Source organism: Lepidochelys kempii, chromosome 7, assembly GCF_965140265.1.
Source record: "Lepidochelys kempii isolate rLepKem1 chromosome 7, rLepKem1.hap2, whole genome shotgun sequence".
In the NCBI taxonomy this organism is placed as follows: domain Eukaryota; kingdom Metazoa; phylum Chordata; order Testudines; family Cheloniidae; genus Lepidochelys; species Lepidochelys kempii.
The window spans coordinates 112,944,176-112,967,747 of NC_133262.1; the positions used below are offsets into that span (position 1 = coordinate 112,944,176).

Consider the following 23,572-nt stretch of genomic DNA (forward strand, 5'->3'; position numbering starts at 1 on the left):
AGAAAACTGGGAGGTGAATAGATTGACTCGCATGAAACTGTCAGCATTTAGGAAACTCCAACTAGTACAGTACATTGCAGTGCATCTCCTCAGCAACACAGGCTACTGTGAGCACATCACATCTGTGCTCTGCTCTCTACAATAGTTTCCCATAGAGCTTTGAATCAAGTTCAAGTATCTTCAAAGCACTCCATGGCCTGAGCCCAGGATATCTAAAAGTCAGCCAAACTCTGGAACAAAGACCATGGTTGAGAACTACGATACTCTGGCACAATGGAACTCTCAACAATAAGAGTAAAGCTTAACTGTGTGAGAGAAAGAACTTTCTCCAAAAGCGGTCCAAGTTTGTTGCATGAATACTACCACTGCTAGAATACCGTGCCAAGTTCTGCTGCTCACAATTCAAGGAAGATGTTCACAAATTGAAGAGGGTTCAGAGAAGAGCCACAAGAATGATTAAAGGAATAGAAAATATACCTTATAGCAATAGGCTCAATCTATTAAGCTTACCAAAGAGAATGTTAAGGGGTGATTTCATCAGAGTCTGTAAGTATCTACATGGGGAACAAATATTTAATAATGGTTTCTTCAGTCTAGCAGAAAATGTGTAATGTGATCCACTGGCTGGAAGTTGAAGCTACACAAATTCAGACTGGAAATAAGGTGTAAATTTTAATAGTGACAGTAATTTAACCACTGGAATAATTTACCCAAGGGTTGTGGTAGATTCTCATCACCAACAATTTTTAAATCAAAACTTGATGTATTTCTAAAAGCATCCTCCAGAAATGATTTTGGGGAAGTTCTATTGGCTCTGTTATACAGGTCAGAATAGATGATGTCAAGGGTCCCTTCTGGCCTTGGAATCTCTGAATCAAAACTGCCCCGGAAACTGAGGACCATCACCAACCTCACCACTTTCTGCTGCAAGTGCAAGGCACATTTCTTTGACCTTGCCTTCTCTAACACACACATAGCAACAAGTATATTCATACAAAACAAATAAAAATCTACCAAAACAAAACACTACACAGCACATGCTTCTTCTTCAGGGAGAGAATGAGAGAACAAACATGGGACAGATATGTAGTCACATTGCTAGGGAGGCAGTATTCATGAACAAATGACATAAGAACAGGCTGTTAGTGGCCCACAGAGGGGACCCATTAAGCCTGGTAACACTATATTGAGGGAGGTGGAGGCTCCTGAGTTGAAGGAAATGTGTCTGAGACTACTGAGAACTTGAAACTGTAGGGTGAGAACATATGGTATATGGCCCTAAATAGGAGGATGTGCAAGAATTCCTGTTAAATGTATCCTTATGGAGCTGACAGGAAAGCCTGATAATTTTACAGCTAGCCAACAGACCAAAACAGCAGAAATAGGATTTTCATGGGTGCCCAAATAGAGAACCTCTTCCATTCTGCTTTGTCAGTCACACTGTCTAGTTGAGGCTTTTTTGTGATAGTATAACACAAAACAAACAAAAACTATGGACCAGAATGTCTCAAACTAGAGCTAAATTTTCAGTGGCATTTAACCAGGCAGCATTCAGGCTGTCAGATGCAGGATCCAGTCATGGTTCTGTGAGATTGTGTTGGACTGAGCAGGTAATGTGACTGGGGGCTGCACTGACAGATGGATCAGATCCAAGTTCAAGAATTCTCTGGCCCATATTAAGACTACTGAGATCACTGAGCCTCTCATCTATCTCAGTTTTCTCAGGATTCTTGGTACCAATGGGAACAGCCAGAAGGTGTACATCAATCCCAGCATCCACAAGAGGAGGAATAGGTCTGGGTCTGCTAAAGACTTCTGAATGTCTGGCTGGTCCAGAGCCACTAGCATAATCTGATGACAAATACACCCTGTCCAAGATAAATGGGTTCCTGAGAGAATGGGGATGACCTTTTCTCCCTCATCTGTTGAGATAATGCATCTTGTGTTGGCTGTCAACACTTGGATGTGGACCCCTGAAGTGAAAAAAGGAACATTTAGCATGCCAGAACATTTAGCTGTCTTCCAGAACATTTATGCACAGACAAGTTTCTTGCAGATACCACATGCTCTGAGTTTGTAAGTGCTCTAAATGAGCTCCACATTCTAGAGTGGAAGCATATATCATAAGAGTTTTGGTTCGCAGAGGTGAGAAGAAGAGTAGTCCCTTGTAAACCTGACATGGGTCTGTGACAGAAGCTGGGAATGGAAAACGGGGGATAGATCACTTGATAATTACCACTTCTGTTCATTCCCTCTGGGGCACCTGGTATTGGCCATTATCGGAAGACAGGATACCGGGCTATATGGACCTTTGGTCTGACCCAGTATGGCTGTTCTTATGCTACTAGCAGCTAGAAATAGAGCTCCTTTTGGGAGCCAGCACCCTGGTCACTTACAAAACACAAGGTACTGGGTAGTTACAGGAGGAGGGGGTCAGGTAGTCTGACTGGGTTTGAAAGGTTAGTGGTGATCACTTGCACTTGTAGGGAGTCTTTGAAGCTACTGAGATAATTAGCTCACCAGTTGGATCGCTCGGAGAAGAAAGCAAGCAGCTTAAAAGGCTATGCCAGTGAACAAGTAGGGAGGCCCCTTCTATCTACTACGTTGAATTGTACTTGGAGCACAAGGCAAGAAATAATAATAAAGACACTTAGGGAATTGGAGACACCCCTGTTGGAGTGTGTACACCTTTTAATCACTAGGAGGGCTTACCAGCCTGGGTTTCCAGGGTGGGAAGGGGGAACTTGCTTACATGGTCTCTCCACTAGCTTAGCAGAGGATTTCCTGCAGGTCACTCACCTGCACACCCATGTTATGCTTACTTTGCAGATAAACTGATTTCAACCATCCTTGCTTGGAGAGTCGGTGAAATCTGGCAAACTGTGCCACATGGGTACAGGAAGCCATATGATGCAAAAGTAGGTGGTTGACAAGGTCCATTATAATTCGCAATCTTTCTTGCGGGAGATAAGCCTTTGCTAACCTCATATCTAATATGCTCTCATGAATTCTATGCTTTGAGTTGGAACAAAAGTGAATTTTTTTCTAATTATTTTAGGTCCAGACTAGCAAAGAGCCCTGGGATTACATGGGCTGAACTGGTTATCTGATGGGGTGATTTCCCTCAGATGAGCCAATAATTGAGATACAGGTAGACCTTGATACTTTGCTATCTCAAGTAAGCTGCCATAGTGGACCGGCATTAGGTGAAAACCCTCAGCACTACAGAAAGACCGAAAGGCAGGACCCAATAATGTTAGTGTATATGAGGTATTTCTTGTATGCCAGATGTATGAACAGGTCGAAGTAGGCATCGTGAAGGCTGAGAGCCACAAACCCATCTTGAGGAGATTATAGAGGTCAGAATCATTATTCTGAAGGTGAAAATGGACACAATCATTGCCACATTGTAGGTCCAGGATCAGGTGCCAAACCCCCTTCTTCTTGGTGTTGACAAAGTAATGAAAGTAAACCCTTATTGCCCCTGAACTCTAACGGCATCTCCTCCACTGTTCTGAGTTGCAGAGGGAGTCTCTCTCTTGTATTAACAGTGTATCAAGAGAAGGGTCCATAAGGACATGTAATGAGAGGCTTGGACTTGACATGACTCACAGCCATCTTGTGTATAGATTTAGCATAACTGCAGCCATCTTATATGCTCAGCCACCATAAGTTGGAAACAAAACTAGAGCGTAAGGAGAAATCAGCCTTGATTTAGGCAGACAGACAGAAAAGTATCAGCTGCAGCATTACTAACAGGGACAGACTGATATATTCATAAACTCATGAGAATGGGGAAAGAATGGACAAGCTAGCCTCCAGTTTCTGCAGCTTCTTTCTGTTGATAAAAAGTATAAGGCTTTGCTGTTGCAAATGTATTCCACTAACAAAGCATAAAGATAAGTAGACCTTGAGAAGTTTTTACTAACTTTGAAAAACACAAAAGCTAATGAATAGGCAGTCTTAAGCATGTGAACCCCTGTATAATGAAAATGATTGGTTAGTGATTTTTGCACACACATGCTTTGAGTAAAATAATTGGTTAGGGTATTGATAAGAAGAATCCTCATTTTAACTATATAATATGGGTCAGGAAATAAGCTCATTGGAACTTAACTCCAGGATACAGGTCAAGACCATAGCTGCTCAGATTTTTAACTAGTCTGTGTGGAAGCCGAAGCCCTGGACAAGATTGGATCCTGACTGGACACTGGGAGGCATCAGTCTGCTTTATTGGGAGTGGTGAGCATTAGATGCTTGGCGTGTATATTCTGTTGATTCATTGATAATTGCTATTAAATACATGTGCATGTTTAAGAATATTTACCGTGTGATAAAGGCTCCTTTACTGGGACAAGGTCCCGTTAACCCGTAGAGGGCCATTGGGCTCTGGGAAGGTGGTTGGAGCCCGAAAATTGTGCGGATTACAAGAGACAGGGAAAGAGGGTGAGGGGTGGGAAGAGTCTGGAACTGTATGCAATACCCTTTGTTGAAAAACTGTAAGACACTGGTCCTCAGTGATGCCAACCTTGAGCTTCCCAGAACACAATTGCCAAAAAGGGAGACGAGGTATAGATCCTCCGTAATTTCAGCCAGGCTCTTAACTATGGGGTCAAACCTGCTAGGAAGAAGAAGCATCACAGCTGAGGAAGTGGCAGAGGGTTGCCTTCATTGGAATCTGTTTCTCACTCAGTGGTTCTGATGCCCTCTGTATGTTATAGTGCGGCGGGGGGGGGGGGGCAGGAGGGGGCAGAGGAACACTGTCTGAAGGAGCTTTGAGGTTTCTCTTTGAGGATGGAGTATACAAAGTCCAGAGAGTGCATGACAGTCCTAGAATCTTAACAAATGAAGGGCCTCTTCAGACAGGAAACTGAAGAGGTCACAGGCCTCAAAGAAAATATTCCATATAAGTGTTTGAAACTCTTTGTGTATCCTCAATGACTGGAGCCAACAGGATGTGGCCATGTTGCATGCAGCACTGGCAGATACCTCCAATGTAACAATGTAAAAGTTGGGGCAATCCGCTACCCCTCATACCTGATAAGAGACCCTGTCACAGGATAAAAATAAAAGTACTCACAATCCTTGGGATGGACTTGGTACATCGATCTACTATTTTGAATGTAGTCAGTATTGATACTGAGTCTGTCACAATTCTTTTGCAGATTTTAAAAATCCTTCATTAATAGGCATATCATGCCTACTGGGCTGAAAGGCTGCAAAATGTCTAGCGGCTTGGGTGATTTCTCTTGAACTACCTCCAGATATATATAAAACCTGGATGTATATCTGATATAGTGGCTGTCTGCAGCAATATAGTGGAGGTATATATAGACCTTCACTATATCAGACAGCCACTATAGCATCTCAAATGAATTTTCAAAATTATTTTAAAAAAAACCTTGCCTAAAAAAAATTACAAGATAAGCAGCTAGAGAAAAATTCTTTAACACTGACAACTAAGTAGATGATTAATTTGAAAATAATCCTAACAAATTTTGCCAAGTAACACAACATTGTTCTCAGCAGTCTTCCACTTTATTTTCCAAAAGAGATTTCTCCCATTACCATTACATTTTGCAGAACTCTTCTCACTCTATTTGTTCTAAATTTCATATTAAACTGTTTCTTTCTCCCCTCCTCTTATACAACATATGGCAGAAAAAAACCCAGAAGAAAATGTAGTAGAGAGCACCGGCAGAGCAAGCCAACATCAGTTACCATCTCTCAGCACTAAGAGTTCCAGAATCTTTCATTTCCAGCTATTCCTTATTTAGAGATTACTGTTTAATTAGGAATTTCCTGTGTCCTTTAACTGCCACTTATTTTAATTACCAAATATGTAACTTTAAACATCAAGAGTCCTAATAACTAAGGCTCTCAAAAGCCACTGATATATAAATACAAAGATCATGTATTTGTTCATATTCTACTCTATACAGATTCTTTATCCCACGCTCATCACCACGGTATCTGAACAACTTCTCATACTACATTAAGCCATGTGACTAATGGGTCACGTTTTTTCTTTCATCCTCTCCCCAGCAGGAAAAGTGTGTATAATGGAACGCTCTGGTTTAGATTTACACACACAAAAAATTATATGTTAAAAATGTTATGTATATGTTAAAAATGCAAGGTCAAAGAAATGCATCTTGAACTGAAAACGGAAGGTGATGAGATTTGTGATAGTTGATAGTTACTATGGCAATTCATTCCTCTCTTGGGGCGGTCTGGAAGAAAGCTCTGTCTGAAATAACAATATCCATACAGTCAGTTTGACAAATATGTAAATGCTGTATTAGACTGCTAGGCTCCAGATTTACATAAACATGACTTTCTGGGACAGTCATCGCACAAATTATAACTGCTTGTGCAATGAATGAGCCTGATCCTACAGCTCTTGATCACATGAGTAAGGGCTGGATTTACTAGTTTGTTCATCATGTACTGTTTATTTCACAGAAATATTGCAAACCACTCTTGGCAAGAGAGTGAAACTGTATGTTGTCTTGAAATATATGTAATAATAATTTCACATTTTGGTTACTGGTTAGTATCATGGACATCACAAGAAGATTTAAATTATCAATGCAATTTTTAAAGAAATACACATTAAAGTTTTCAACTAATACAAGGCCTGATATCTGTAATCAATAAGAATCCAAGGTCTTATGTTCATTTAAAACTTGATTAAATGCCTTCAGTCATTTATTCCTGAACTTTTATACAGAAGTCAAGCTGTGTAGTAAATACTTAAATCAATAACCAAAACAGCCAAGCTATGCATCTCAACAATGGAATGTAATCAGGAATTGAGGAAATACACACATCTATACAAGAATCATATATTAGGCACGTAGGAATACAAGTGAACAACACATAAATCCCAAGAAAACAATATGCAGTCTTATGCATGAGGTGCACTGAAGCAACAACTTTGTTGAGTATTCATGGACTAAATAGAAGAGAGGCACAGAGAGAGAGAGAGAGAGAGAGAGAGAAAGAGATGATTAAAGCAAATGATTGACATTGGGCATAATTTCTTTCCAAGCAAACATTTTGGATGACAAGTAATTAGAAAAAATTATGATCAATGTCAGACTACTACACATCAATTCCCAACAAATGACATGCTAAGTTCCTGACACGACAACAAGTTAGAGTGGATGCCAATCATTAAGTGTGCATCAAAAAGGAAATCTTTTCAATGATACAAACAAAACTGCTACAGATTCCAAAATATGTAATTTGTAAAATCAAATAGCACCTATAATAAGTGCTCAAAGTATGGGCAAATATCGGTAGCATTTTTTCTTGTAAACACATAATTTGTTTGAGAGATTTAGGAACATATTGTTCTTGCCCAAAATTCCCCCTCTGCAATCTAGATGTCAGATCCCAAGGAATCTTTTAAGATGACTAGCAAGACTGCAGAATTTATTTGTTTTCAGCACATTGTATACTTGAATGAAAGTCAACCCCTTTAAATATATTTCCAGAAAACCTTCAGAAATGTAATTTAAATAAAATATTTTTTCATAACCATTTATTCAGCCCACAGTAAATTAAAATCTGATAATAAAATACAAAGTTTTTCAATAATATATTGCTACTATTAATATATCAGTAATTTGAAACTATTTGTAATACCATCAGTGTCACTGGATAGGCATAGGCAAATGCTGTTCAATGCCCCATACTTGCGGAGTCTCCTTGCAGTAGAACTAGTATATTTCCATTGTGCAAACTTTGGGATATATTCTGGGGGTGCCACACAAGGCATGAAGCCACTTTCCTTCCTAATAAGGAGCCTTGTGGGATACTTGCACAGATGTATATACAGGATTGGTTCAGGCAGGGATCAACCACCTTGGGAAAAAGGTGGGGGAGGGACTGAGGGATTTGCTATGTTACATATATCTTCTTCCTTTTAAGCCTGTGATGGATGTAAGGAGGTACAGGGGCTGCTCCAGCTACTTAAAAATGATGCATGCATGATTCTCCTATGAATCTTCTCTCTTTGACAGGATAGGGATAGGGAGGATGAAATAGATGTAATCTATCTTGACTTTAGTAAGGCTTTTGACACAGTTCCATGTGACATTCCCATAAGCAAATTAGGGAAATATGGTCTAGATTACATTATTAGGAGACAGGCTCTCAAAATTTTTCCAGAGTAGACCACACTCCCACCCACCCATTGGTGATCACCCAGCGCAACCTCTTCTCACATTCACAATTTCCCACATCCATGTGGAGATTACAGCAAGTAGTTAGGTAAGTGTTTTGTCCCTTCTTAGAAGGAGAGTCTGGATGCCCAAAAAAACAGCTTGAAGAAACTGTACCATCTGCCTAAGGATCCCTACACTTCAATCCAGCCAGGAGGGCCCAAGGACAAAAAACTGCTGGGAGCAGCCAGCCAGAACTGCAGCTGACAGCAGTAAAGAAAAGCATCTAAAGCATGGATCTGCAGCCTGTGATGATGTCAGCCACCTCCCACTGGTTTTTACCGTTTCTGCTACAGACTTTCTTTCCTCTCTGATGATTGGCTGTTTAATCCCACTCCCTCTCTCAGTCTCTTTACTTCAGTCTCACTCCACCTGCCTTCCATGCTCCCTTCCCCACCCCCTCACAAAACACGCACTTCCTCTTTTTCCGTAACCCCTCATTTTAATGATCTCACTACGGCCCTTGCCTCTCTTTTCAGCTAACTGCCTCCCAATAAAACCAGACATTAAAATAAAAAGAGCCAAAAAATTTATATTTCATCACAAAAAAAATCACGACAAAAAATCATATTTCAATCATGACATTTGCGAACCACCACATTGTTCATCTTTTTGCCCTTTTTTCACTTTGTCTATTTAGATTGCCAGCTCTTTGGGACAAAGGTCGTCTCTTATTCTATGTTTGTATGGTGCAAGCACAATGGTTTTACAGTCTCATCCTAGGCACTATCACACCATAAATATTATTAGTATTTTTGTTAATCGAATTACTGGAGTGCCTAGGAGCCCGAGCCAGAGATCAGGACAAAGGTAGTGTTTTGTCAATTTTCTCTGGGAAGAAATTGGCAAGATGCTGTGCAGAGAAAGAGGCAGGAGGAAGGGAGGGTTTGAGGAGTGGGTCAAAAGTTGGGAAAAAGGAGTCTGGGATCGTGGGTGTGGGATTCAATAACGCTGGAGAAGTAGAGGGTTTTTTGCTAGGAACTGCAAGAGGAGAGAATGAATTGGTAGTGGTCATGGGATTTCAGCCAGAGACAAGCTGCAGTACAAGAACAGGAGCATAGAAAGTGCATGCTAAGTGTAAGTCAGGGCAGATTTTGTGATGGAAGAGAAGGGCAAAGGAGTCAAAGAATGGGGAGATATTTAGCTTAGCTGTGGGATGGGTCATTAATATGGAAACTGAAGTCCCCGAGGATGAGTGTAGGAGATTATGAGAGAGAGAGAGATCCAAGAGTTGAAATCAGAGAGGAAGGCTGGTGATAAGGAGTTGGATGGATGATAGATTACAATGACAGGGAAGGGGAGAAAAGAGTCAAAGGCACAGATTTTCAAAAGAGGAGAAAGAGTGGGAGTGGGAGGAGGGAGAAGTTGGAAGCAGCAGAAATAAGAGAGGAGAAGCCCAATACCACACCATAATCTGATCCAGGACAGGGAGAGTGAGAAGCAGACACATCTGAAAGAGAAGGCAGCTGCAGCGTGTCAGGCTAAGCAATCCAGATCTCTGTGCCAGTCAAGAGACGGAGGGTTTGAGATATGAAGAGGTCATGGATGACAGATATTTTCAGAGATGGAGTAAGCATTCCTGACACAGCGAGAGAAAGGAGGAGGGAAGGAGGGGGTGGATGTGAAGTTAGAAATGGTGGCAAAAGAGGGATAGTAGTGGTGGTGGGGACTGGAGAGGGAGATGCAGCGGAGACAGAAGAAGGGTGGAAGGACAGGTGAGGGTTGAAGCAAATGTCACCAGAGGTGATGTAGAAGCAAAGGAGGGTGTGGATGTGGAATCTGGATTTGTGCTGGTGGAAGGAGGGGGGAAGACAGGGAGGGAAAAGGAAAGAAAAGTAGGGAGAGCTTATGGGAACTGTAGGGGCGAATGGTAAAAAGGATGTGGAAATAGAGCAGTGCGGGGAAGACAGGCAGGATGGATATTGTTATACAGAAGGGTGTGATGACAGCCAATGGTGAGTTGTACATAAACCAAGATACAAAAAATAGTAAATAATAATAAGAAGTAATGCAACAGCTTTCTGTGATCATCAGTAAGTGCTCTGCTGAACACCACTAGAAAGTTTGGAAGCCACTCTAGTAAGGCTAAAAGGCAAACCTCTCAAAATATTGAGGGAAATCTAAAAATACATCAATGGATAGAATCATCAATAACATAATATCTAACCCTAAAACATGCATAAAGTTTCTCAGTAACAATCATCTTAATTTTAAAGCATTCTGAGCCTAAATAACCCTTTAAAATCATGTCTACAGTTAAAAAAAAAAAAAGGACTAACAGTAATATGTAACTAGGACTGAAGAAAGAAGTGGTAAAATTTATCATTTTACAGGTCTTATAAATTGATTTTAGCCATTATTACATTACACATAATTCACTGAAGGTGACGGAATGCTTATTTGGTTGGATAGCTAATGTATCCCTGAAGAATAAAAGCTACTTTAATACATCACTTTGCCATAAAGGTGCTATATACAGCAAAAGAACATTTTGTCAACTTCAGGAAATAAGAGAACTATTAAGAATTATTTAAAGCTTCATAAAGCACCACAAAAATGTGCAACTGTCAATAAGGGAAGACATTAATCTTTCCATTCCCTTGAACACATTTTCACTGTATTGTGCTTCGGCTTACCAGATGTGCAGTTTCATGTAACTGGGACTGCATGTTAAATTGCTGAGGTAGAGGTGAGAGCTTTAGAGAACTAACATCCCTTGAGGGGTAAGGATCCACTAAAAGAATCATCAATGCTACAGGGAAAAAAAATGTCACCTGCACTTTTCTATTCATTTTGCAGCTGCCAACCTGATCCTCCTTCCACTACCACAAAGACTGCTGAGGTTAAAAATATCCTCTTAGTTCAGATATAGGGGAGGAGCTATTATAAGCTTTAAAATCACTAGTGCAAGGGAGAAAACAACCCAGAGGCAATATACAAATACCATCTGGAATAAAAGATCTCTTTTTTTCACTCCAGTGGGAATCCTCCAGTGCAGCAATTACAGAACTGAACAGACTCAGTAAAATAGGGTGACTTGTAACATTTAGCAAACTAGGCTCTTTTGATCAAACCAAGCATGAATAAAACAATAGGAGCTTGTTGCTGGATTTTAATGGGTATTTTTTCCACGACTGAATACTTTCAATCTGGTTGTTATAAAACCAGCTTGCCACTTATGGTATATATTACATCTAAAATCTGAAAACAAAATCATTGGACATTTGCATTACTTACGTGTGGGGAAGCTACATATAAGTCATGTGGGACACACCAAACAAGTGATAACACCATCCTTATACCACAACATTATGCAGGCCAAGATCAAATCACATAGTCCTTGGATAGGGGAAGGAGGGCTTGTGCAGCTACTTTTACCAACCTTTATTCACTGAGAATAGACACTGAGATAATAAAAGGTTTCAGAGTAGCAGCCGTGTTAGTCTGTACCGCAAAAAGAAAAGGAGTACTTGTGGCACCTTAGAGACTAACAAATTTATTTGACCATAAGCTCTCGTGGGCTACAGCTCACTTCATCAGATGCATTCAGTGGATTTCCACTGAATGCATCCGACGAAGTGAGCTTTAGCTCAAGAAGGTTATGCTCAAATAAATTTGTTAGTCTCTAAGGTGCCACAAGTACTCCTTTTCTTTTCTTTTTTTTTTTTTGAGATAATAAAGTTACATGACAACATGCCAACAATAGTCTTGGCACTGTACAAGACACAAGAGGATATAGCCCCTGCCCCAAGGAGTTTATAATCTTGATAGCAGGTTTAGATTATGTTAGATAATGGCATAAGGATCAGTTTCCCTCTGCCTGGAAATGCAGCTCTATTTTTAAACACACTGATTTTAAAACCGCATATGTAACCCCCTTTACATATGCTTATGTCAAATGTGCTCAGTTCACACATTAATTTATTTCCCCTGGCTGAAAGGCCTACAAATGAACCTTTGAAAAACAAATTAGATTCTTTCATTCTTGTGGATCATCACAGATATTAAAGGTTTTGCAGTAAAGTCCTTTGTGACTTCTGTGCCACTGCCATTGTCTTCAAATTATGATCTCATTGAACCTCTGTAGCTCAACTACTTTCAATAGGATTGCAGAGATATAACTGATGGGAACATAGTTGTTGCTAATGCACTGGAAAAAATAGAAGATAGCCCCCATCCCTCTTAACTGTGCTGATTTCTGAGTGGCAAAAAGAGTAGAAAGCACTAAAGTCAGTAAATATGACTATGAACTGTGGAAAGGCACCACCTACTCCTCGCAGAGCTCAGCATTTCCTCCTCTGGTGGTGGAGGCCTGGAGTAAAGTAGTCCCACTCCAGAGAGTTTTCAAGGCATTACAAGGTGGCCCAAAAGAGTCTTCAGCCAAACAAAAAGAAAAGTTCATAACACCAAAAGGGAATACCTCTCCCTGCCCCATCTCTGTGTTGTTGCTTTGTTACACTAGTCTCTGGGTACCAGTCATCCCTCAATCAGTCCTTTAGTTAAGTTGTTTCCCCTTTAGGGAGGACAACAGCCTTTCACCCAAGAAAAGCCTTTTCTCTGTGCTGCCACTAGCCCTGCTGCAGCTGGTCTCTCAACTCTCTTCCTTTTCTCTAACCAGAAGAGGGTTTTTTAAAAGGTCACCGACAGCCCTTAATTGGACTCATATATGTCTCTAGATGACCTGAGATAACCTCTTTTCAGTTTACAGGGGAAAAATGGTTACTTAGCTTCCGTAACTGTTGTTCTTTGAGATGTGTTACACATATTCATTCCACTCTAAATGTGTACATGCCCTGAGAACAATCATTGGAAATTTTTTGCTCAGTGGTAACCACCGGAGCAGCTCAAGTGCCTTCTGCTGCAATGCACCATTAGTGCCGGTATAAACAACCCAGCCGACCCCGTGCCCCATCAGTTCCTTCTTTCTGGAAAACTCCCATGTAGAGAGACAGGAGGGCAGGTCATAGAATGGGTATGTGCAACACGTCTTGAAGAACAACAGATACAGAAGGTTAGTAACCATTTTTTCTTCTTTGAGTGATTCCACATGTGCATTTCACCCTAGGTGACTCCTAAGCAGTTGAATAGGTGGAGGAATCAGAGTTCATGGACACATGCACTGCAGAACAGCTGATCCAAATTTGGCATAATCTCTGGAACGCTGAGTGATGGCATAATGGGACAAGAACGTGTGCACCGATGACCAGGTCGCTGCTTTACAAATGTCCTGAACAGGGATTTGTGCTAGGAATGCTGCTGAGGATGTTTGCGACCTTGTGGAATGAGCAGTCAGGTAAGCTGGGGGTAAAATACCTGCCTGATCATAACAAGTGCAAACACATGAAATAATCCAAGACAAAAACTGTCTGTGAAGAGATTGGGAGACCCTTCATCATGTCAGCTACAGCTACGAACAGTTGGGTGGACCTACGGAATGGTTTAGTTCTTTCTATGTGGAAAGCTAGGGCTCATCTAACATCCAATCAGTGAAGACATTGTTCATTCCTATTTGCATGCAGCTTCAGGTAAAATACTGGTAGATAGATTGCCTGATTGCTGTGAAACTGCAAAATCACTTTCAGGAGGAAACTGGGATGAGGGCATACATACACCTTATCTTTAAAGAAGACTGTGTAAGGACGCTCTTATGTAAGGGGCATGGAATTTCGTGACCCCTCTGGACAAAGCAATGGCCACTAAGAATACCACTTTCCAGGAGAGGCATAATAAGGAGCAAGTTGCCAAAGGCTCAAACAGTGGTCCCATAAGCTTTGATAAGACTAGGTTTAGGCTCCAGGGGGAAACGGCTCTCTTACTTGAGGGTATAACCATTCTAGGCTTTTGGGGAATCGGACAGACATGTCATTTGAAAAAACGGACTGGTTATGCACCTGATGGTGCAAAGCTGATATTGCTGCAAGGTGAACATTGACAGAAGAGATTGCTAAGCCTTGTTGTTTCAGGTGCAACAGATATTCAGATCTGTCTTGTATTGGTGAATGCGTGGGCAAGACTCTGTATTGGGATGCCCAAACAGAGAACTGCTTTAACTTCGAGAGATAAGTAGCCCTGGTGGAGGGCTTTCTACTATCTAGTAGAACCTGACTAACTTGGTCTGAGTAAGCCTACTCTATAGGATTTAACCATGGAGCTTCCAGGCCGTTAGATGAAGGGAGCTCAGGTTTGGGTGAAGCAGCCGACAATGTTCCTGGGAAAATCAGGTCTGGGTGCAATGGAAGCAGGATTGGAGTTGCCACAGAGAGCTCTACTAGGGTGGAGAACCAATGTTGGAGGGCCCACGGTGGGGCTAGAAGAATAACCCAATCCTAGTCCTGCTTGATATTTAGCAACTCTCTGTGCACGAGTGGGAAGGGGGGAAAAGCACAGTAAAGAGGTCTCGTCCAAGGTAGCAGAAAGGTGTCCATAACAGAACACGGATTGTGGCCTCAAAGAGAGCAGAATTAGTGACACTTTCTGTCGTACCTGTTTGCAAATAGATCTATTCGGGGAGTTCCCTCACCCCTACTGCTGGAAAATGTCTCTTGCCACATCCGGGTGAAGGGACCATTCGTGGTGAATAGAGAAAGACCTACTGAGGTGATCTGCCAGCTCATTTTGCATTCCCAAAAGGTAAGAGGCCTTGAGGTTGACTGAGTGAGCTATGCAAAACTCCCACAGCTGCGCTGCCTCTTGACAAAGGAAAGAGCAAGCTCCTCCTTGCCTGTTGACATTAAACATCACTGAAGTGTTGTCCATGAGAACAAACAAGTTTCTGCTCATAATGTGGGGCAAGGTGGCCTCACAGGCCAGGTGAACAGCTCTGAGTTCCCTGATGTTGCTGTGGAATGAAAGTTCTGCCAGAGACCAAAGGCCCCGAGTTCTGAGGAGCCACAGGTGAGCTCCCCACCCTAGTGCTGACGCTTCTGAGACCAGGGTCATTAACAGTTGAGGGCATATAAAGGGAATGCCAGCACAAATTGAGTGGATCCAACTATCAATAGAGGGAGATAAGAACCTGTGGAGGTACCATGAGTACAGTCTCCACATGGTAGCAGTCTGGAGAGTACACTGAGGCCAGCCACGTCTGGAGGGGTCTGAGGTGCAGCCTCCTGTGTTGTACCATGTACATGCACAAGGCCATGTGACCTAAAAGCCTCATACAATTTTGGGCTGGTGTGACTGGATGACCTTAGAGGTGTGTTATCAGGGATCTGATTGATTGGCAATGTCACTGGGAGGTGGTGACTCTGGGAGGCCCTGGCCTGAGTAGAGTCGAACACCACTCCAATGAACTCTATACTCTGTACCAGACCAAGGGTAAACTTTTCTGCATTTATCAGAAGGCCTAAGGCCTTGAATTTGACTGGATGAGTCAAACATTGGACACTACCTGATCCCTGGACTGTCTCTTGATGAGCCAGTTGTCTGATAATAGTAGACCTGCATCCCATATCTCCTCAGAAAAGCTGCCACTACTGCCATACATTTTGTGAACACTCGCAGAGCTACAGACAGGCCAAATGGGAGGACCATGAATTGGTACTGTGAGTGATTCACTACAAATCTGAGGAATCTTGTGTCCTTGGTATATCTATATATGAAAATAGGAGTCTCTTAAATCAAGGGTGGCATACCAATACCTGGAATCCAGGGAGGGGATAATGGATGCCAGTGTGACCATGAAGAACTTTATTTTCTTGAGATAGTTATTGAGCTGACACAAACCTCTAAAATCACTCTGAGACATCTTGTCTTTTGGGATTAAGAAATAATGGGAATAGAACTCCTTCCCTCTTAAATTTTAAGGACCTGTTCCATCACTCCCGTGCAAAGAAGAGATTGAACCTCCCTCCTGGCCCAGAAGTTCTTCATGACAGTGGTCCCTGAAGAGGGATAGTGAGGGAGGGGGGAAGGAGAAATAAACTGAAGGATGTATCCCACTTCCATGGTACTCCACACCCAACCACCTGTGGTAATACTGGACCATGCATTGAGGAAGTGTGAAAAGTGGTTTGGAAATAAAGAAGAAACAGGGTCTGGCATCATGGGAACTGGTACAGCATCCTTGAGTGTCCCATCAAAACACCTGCTTAGAACCCGCTGGATATCTGGGTGGGGGCAGGTATTGACTTTGAAGTAGAAATGGGTGGTTGCCTATACCTAAAACCCGTGCTTCTCTTTCCCTGCGGATCCTGACAGGCAGCCAGAACAGAGTACCAGATGGGCTGCTGAGGCTTGTAATGCTTCCTTGAAGGAGCTGGTGTGTACAATGCAAGAGACTTAAGGGTCATTCTGAAGTTTTTTAACCCATGCATCAGTCTGTTCCGAAAAGAGCGAAGCTCCTTTGAAAATTAGGGTTTACTGGAGGGTTTACTGGACCTCCTGCAGGAGTCCCGAGGATAGTAGCCATGAACTTCTATGCCTGGCCACTGCTGAAGCAGTGGACCTGGCTGTCGAGTCAGCTGCATCCAAACCAGCTTGTAATGAGGCATCACCACTGATTTTTCCCTCATCCACCGGTGAGGAGGACACTTGCTTAGCCTCTTGTGGGAGCAAGTCCTTGAAGTTCTGCATGGAGTCCCATATGTTAAAATCATATCTGCCAAGCAGAGAGTACTGGTTTGCAATTCTGAGTTGTAACACCCCAGTAAAATAAACTTTCCTCTCAAACAAGTCTAATCTCTTTGAGTCTTGATTTTGGGCTTGCAGCCTGATGACCCTGCCTTTCTCTCTCATTGGCAACAAATACTACCAGGGACCCTGGGAGGGGGTATAGGAAATGGGTGAACAGTAACACCCTGGGCAGGAACAAAGTATTTTTGTTCTGCCCTTTCTGACATGGGGAGGGGGAAGAGATATGGGGAGGGGTCTGCCACAAGGATCTTAACAGGGTCCATAATGGCCTCATTGAGAGGCAGGGCTACTTTTGATGGGTCTGCAGTGGCTAAAATGTGGAAGGATTCTTTCACTACGACTCCACCTATATGCCCAGGTTTAAGGCCACCCTCTTCAACAATTCTTGGTGAGCCTTATAGTCATCCAGGGGAGGCAACCCGCACTTTTCAGAGACTGCCTCATTTGGGGAGGAGACCAGCACCAACTGTAGAAGGAAGAGCTTCTTTCTGCCTCAGCAGGATCCCATTGAGCAGCTCTTGCAGTTCGGTACCAGGCTTGATGGGACAATGCTACTCTTCTTTCAGAGGCCACCAAATAAGATGGCCTGGAATAAGCCCTGGAAACTGGGGTGGAGAAGTGGGGGGGGGGGGAAGAGGAGAACCACGGGTTCCAAAAGAGACACTGGACCAGCATAGGTCACCAGTGACCTCCTAGCTATGCATTCGATGGTACTCCTGTGCCCAGGTCGATGGAAGAGTAGAAATGACTGTGCTAGGGGTGCACACACACCTAGAGTGGAATGCATATGTGCAATCACTTAAAGAAGAAAGAGCCTTTACCATTCTATACCATTACCATGATATATCTGCCATCCACCACACCCTGGTAGCTATCTAGTCTGACTTTATCACAGAACACAAACAGGGGGCAGATCTGTTGAGTAAGCAGTTGCCATTTTACAGTTACTTTTCAGAGAAAATCTTGCCTTTATAAAAGTAACACCTATTTGTTTTATTCATTAGAATGAACATCGTGTATGATAAATATCTTTCAAATACACAAAACCTCTTGAGTAAAAAGAAAATGATCGGAGTTAGACTATACCTAGCCCTGTACAAGCGCAGAAGCAAAGGAGGAGAGCACCTCTCAAGCTCCCTGCTGTAGCTCTCTGTAGGTACCCAGAAGTATTCTGGTTATTGAACCCAAGGAACATAGGGACAGCAAGAGTCCTGCATGACAATGGCAGCAGAATCCCTGAAAAGCCAGAGATGGTTACACTGTCTCACATCGCCCAAAGGTATATTACCATTCTCAAGCACAATACTTTTAGGTATTGCTACCAGTGCATAGCTCTTCTCCCCTGTCCAATAAAAGCTGTGTATTAAAACCACAGTCTTACTCTTTGTGTTTATATATAAAATCACAATTGTTACACAATGTTTTTAATGTGAAGATTCTCCGAGAAAGCAAAATCTAGACTTTGAATCACAATGTTAGCTGTCCAGCACATCTATAATACTATATCAATATTTTAGTCTTTGATACTTTCATAACGCTGAAGGTGTCTTTTGATTCTGGTAGGATACTTACCTGTACATTGGCCTCCATTTGTTGGATCCCCGTAGTAACCTGGCATGCATGTTTCACACTGTTTTCCTGCAGTTAGGTTTTTACACTGGTCACAAATATTGCCACTGATGCAGGTGCTGTGCCCATTACACTGGCAAGCTGGAATACAAAATAGAAAAAGGCATTACCTAATTTGCTTCTGAGAACAAAATTATTGTGAGTACAAATAATTAAGAGAAAAAAATGAAAACAAAGTTCAAACTACAAAAAATACAGAAGATTGCAGTTCTGAATATTTTAATGTTAATTGCTGACTAGGATATATATTAAGACAGTGGTTGTTGGGACCCCAAAGTGGGTTGCAACCCCATTTTAATGGGGTCGCTGGGGCTGGCTTAGACTTTCTGGGGCCAGGGCTGAAGCCAAAGCTTAGTGCCATGCTTAAGCCCAAGCCCCAGCCCACTGCCTGGGGCTGAAGACTTTGGTCTCAGGCTTCAGTCCCCCCTCCTGGGGTCGTGTAGTAATTTTTGTTGTTAGAAGGGGGTCGCAGTGCAATGAAGTTTGAAAACCCCTTTATTAAGATAAATTAACACAAAACCAATTTAAAACAATATTGTGACAAAAATTCACAAATGATCAGAAATGTTAAATATATAGATTCCAAGGCCATAAGGCACCAATGTCTAGCAATTAACCATTGAGTCTGACCTCCTGTATAAAACAAGTTATAGAATTTCCCCAAAATAATTCCTCGAGCATATATTTTACAAAATGTCCAATCTTGATTTTAAAATGGTCACTGATGGAGACTTGGCCACAACCCTTGGTAACTGTTCCGATGTTTAACTACCCTCAGTGATAAAAATTTACACCTTGTTTCCAGTCTGAATTTATCTAGCTTCAACTTCCAGCCCTTGGATCGTGTTATAGCATTCTCTGCTAGATTGAAGAGCCCATTACTGTATATTTATATCCCATGTAGGTACTTATACTATAATCAAGTCAGGCCTTAACCTTCTCTTTGACAAGCTAAATAAATTCACCTCCTTCAATTTATCACTATATGGCAGGTTTTCTGATCCTTCAATCATTCTCACAGCTCTTCTCTGAACAGTCTCAAATTTTTCCAACATTCTTCTTGAATTAGAGACACCAGAACTGACACAGTATTCGAGCAGCCATCACAATAGTGACTTGAGGGCTTGAGGGACAGTCTTTTGTCTCACTGACACTGACTGAATCCAGACCTCATTCATAGTTCAAAAAAGCTTCCTTCTCCTCTGCCATAAATTTTACCAGTCACTCATGAAGACTTCAATATCGCTAATCAGTTGATTAACCAAGATTTAACTAAATCCCAGACACCAGTACTATCCATTGTGAAGAGCTCTTGGACTAGTGTGTTGGGGAAAAAAACAATCAACAAACGAACAGCTGAATACAGGTTGCTACAGGGGGGAAAGGACAAATTTTAAAAACAAGTCCAGGGCCATCCTAGTTTCCTTGAAAGGATTTGGCCCTATCATTGAAGCTGGGGCACTGAAAGCTCTAAGATACATCAGGACCACTTTAAGTGACTCCAAACCCTGTTCATCATGCCTGGTGAAAATGAGAAGCACTGAATGCACCAATGACCAAAATCATTAACTTTTGACCCCCAAAGTGCATTCTTAAGAAACCATTAGACACTAACAAGCTTGCAAACTACCACCCAATCTCTAACCTCCCTTTTCTTAGGAAAACTTATAAAAAAGTGGTTATGACCATGCAACAAAAGCATCTAATGCACTCTATTAGCATATCTGATCCCTCACAATCAGAGCTCAGCACACAGAGAAAGAGAGCCCTTTAGCAAAACTGAAAGAGGACCTCCTTATGGCTGAAGACAGAAGTGAAACCTCAATGGTCATACTGCTCAGCCAGTTTACAATCTTCAGCACAATCAATCCCTGAGTTTGCTGACCTGTGTACAAGACTCAGCAGTGTAGAAGTTATAAAAAAAAAAAAAACATTAAGATAATTCATTTCATATAGATCCCAAAGAGTGCTGATGGGAAATTGTTCCTCTTTCACCAGAGCCCTCCTGTGTGGACTATCAACAAGATAAAGCCTATTCTCCCTCCTTTTCAGTACAAATAAGACCCCTGGAAGAAGCTGTGTGATTACATGGCTTACCCTGCCACCAACATTCTGACAGCACCTAATCATACATCTCTTCAGTTAATATGGCTAGTGCCATCACACAGATGACACAGTGGCTCTAGGAGAAGGTTCTGAAAGAACAACTATCAAATCAGGAAGATGGAAGTGGTACGGGTATGAAGAGTAAGGGAGCTTACCAAGACCCTCGCAGCAACCTGTCAAGAAAGCATCTGTCGAGACAGCGTGTACTGGAATCTTCTCTTCTCTTCTTCATAAAATGGCATCAACAGTGCAAGAAATGCTTCCACCACCTCTGAATTACTGGTAGACCTACATTCCTTTCCAATGAGGGCTTGTCAACTGAGATCCACACATTCATCACCTCAAAACTGGAAAACTTTAGCTCCCTCTATTTAGGCCCAATCAAAAACTACACTTGTGCAAGACCAGTCACAAAAAGCAAGTTTAATGGGAAAGGACGATCTATTGGTTAAGGATGAATTCAGCTCCTGGGTCTGCTACAGACCTCCTGAGTGACCTTGAACAAGTCAAAATTTCTGTGTCTCGGTTTGTCCACCTGGAAAATGAGAATAATATTTCTCTACTTCCAAAGGTGGTGTAAGGATACATCTATAAATACCTAGGACACAATACAGAGATGGAGGCAATGCAGGCAGAAATACCCAGCTCACTCCACTGGTTCCTGTTCACTTCTGGGTAAAATTCAAAATCCTGGTTCTAATTTTCAAGAACCTCAATCTGGCTGTTTAAGTGATTGCCTCTCCATACCAAGAAAGCAAAGTTGTCAAGGGTTACAGAAACCAAAAATATTAGGGTAAAATGTTTGTAGAATCAGAAGCACAACAATCTTAGCTACTGGGCACCAGGCTGTGGAGTACTCTACTGAAAGAGATAACAATGAGCCCCTTATGAGAATGTTTTCAGAATCCAGCATAAAACATACTCGTTTTGTATCACTCTACTCCTAATAACAGGAACTGAAGACAAAATAAAGAGAAAGAAGAGAAAAAGAGGGAATGAATTTAAGCAGTGTAGCTGTACCCTCGGTTGACAAGAGCAAAGTCCAATTAAAATCCATTTCAAAACTTCTCCTGCTTTTGTTATTTGAGTTCAGCATCTAGATGCTATGGTGACTGGTATTCATAAATAGAATAGATAAATAGATAAATTACATGGATTCTCACTTAAGAGTTAACAGGTTTGCAGAGTAGGAATTTAGCAATTTACTGTGCAACAACCAATAGCACTCTTGGCTGTGAAGCTTTGAAACCTCTTGAGTTTACAATTGCCTCCTGCTTCAGCAGATGTGCCTGTAAATTCTTATAACCAAATATCTGTGCAGTTAACTTCCTCAGTATGCATGTGCACTGCCTCTATTTTTACATGCTAGCTAACAAGTTTTTACTGTGAAGCATCAGTCTCACATTTTCATAATATTTTTAAAAGATTTTGTTCATATTTAAAAAGGTATAAGTTGTTCACTTAGGCCTAATTACATACGCAGCTTGAAATTTCAAAGTTCTGTTGTTTCTTAGGTATTTCCACTCCTCAAAATGACCCTTCTTTCCAATGGAGAAAAGTTTTGTATTTTTCATTCTTCTGAAAATCCATAATTGATCAACCAATCTTTCCTCAATTTTTCTAAAAATATGCACCTTCAGGCAGAATTTCAGCACAAAAGTTTCTAAGCATGTGAAAACAGGAAAATTGAATGGAATCTTGTTGTATTACAGAGAGTGCACCTGCTGTAGTTCATTGTGTGGCTGTTTAGAGCTAGTTTATCGTAACTCATCGGCATTAAGAATATATTAAACTTTTCCTTTGTTTAACTCTAAATTGGCTAGTGGAGGACTGGAGGAAGCTGGCCCTAATCACAGGACAGGACTCAAGAAGGAAGGTTGTTAGTCTCCTGACCTAAGGGTAAACAAGGTTTGGAACTCAGAGGCCAAAGAATTTGTATTTTGAGAAGACATAATATATACGACCCCACATACTTGTACTTTAAGTATTCTGGTCTTTGAGCAAATTATTCCAAGAACCCTGATAGAACTGAGGGTGGGGTGCCCGCAGAACCAAACTGTGACATCACAGGGCAAGATCTAGGATCGTTTCCACCCCCACCTCCTCCCGCTTCACAGTGCGTAACATTCTTCCATAACAAAAATCCTGCAGAACACCTACCACTATAATATAACCAAAGAATACGTCTATGCCTGCAAACCAACAGAGTCACCAGTATAACTGAACACAGACCGAGTGATCAGTGTAATTCAGAAGGGTCCTCATCAGGGTTGGCACTAACAATATCATAAAATGTTGAAGGACTCTCAGGTGCCAAACAAGATCTTATAGCCAAATTGTGTGCTGACAACAACTGCCATCTGCTATGTCTCCAGGAGAAATGCAGAGAGATTAACAAAGATACTCAAGATGAACTTGACCACTGAAAGATCACACAAGTAATATAGCAGCACCATTTTCATCAAACCTGATCTTGTCATCAACACAACATTTATGACTGATAAGAATTACATTGAAGTCTTGACGGTAGACACTGGTGACATTTATATCATATCTGGCTACAAACCACCATGCAAACAATTCAAGTTCACTCGCCCACATAACCTCGAACATGACAAAATGCAGGTGATGGTGTCAAATAGGGCTATAGTATAACTGATTAAAATGGTGAACTAGTTGAATTGTGGACAGATATGCACCACTTGAGCTTAATTCAAGACCACAAACTCACAAGTTCTTTCAACAGCAGCCGATGGAAATGGTGCTACAATCCTGATAAGGCATTTGGCAGCAACAACATAGTTGGTTCATATAACAAACTTAGTTTGAGTCTGATTCCACATTCACAACACTGGCCCATTGCCATACAGATCAGTGAAGCCATAATACCAAACTCAGTACCACTCTGGCTCCATTTTAATTTTAAGAAAGTGGAAAGGAAGAGCTTCACCAATGACCTTGATGCCATTGTA

The 23,572-nt window shown here is 41.6% G+C and overlaps 1 protein-coding gene across 9 annotated transcripts in view; it reads right to left on the reverse strand.

The window, feature by feature from the left end:
* Positions 1–23,572, reverse strand: part of ATRNL1 (attractin like 1) — a 1,081,427-nt gene that overhangs the window by 690,637 nt on the left and 367,218 nt on the right. For all 9 annotated transcript variants that reach the window (XM_073354269.1, XM_073354267.1, XM_073354264.1 and 6 more), the window contains one exon: positions 18,438–18,575. In XM_073354269.1, coding sequence (XP_073210370.1) covers positions 18,438–18,575 — 138 coding nt within the window. The remainder of the gene's footprint in view (positions 1–18,437; positions 18,576–23,572) is intronic.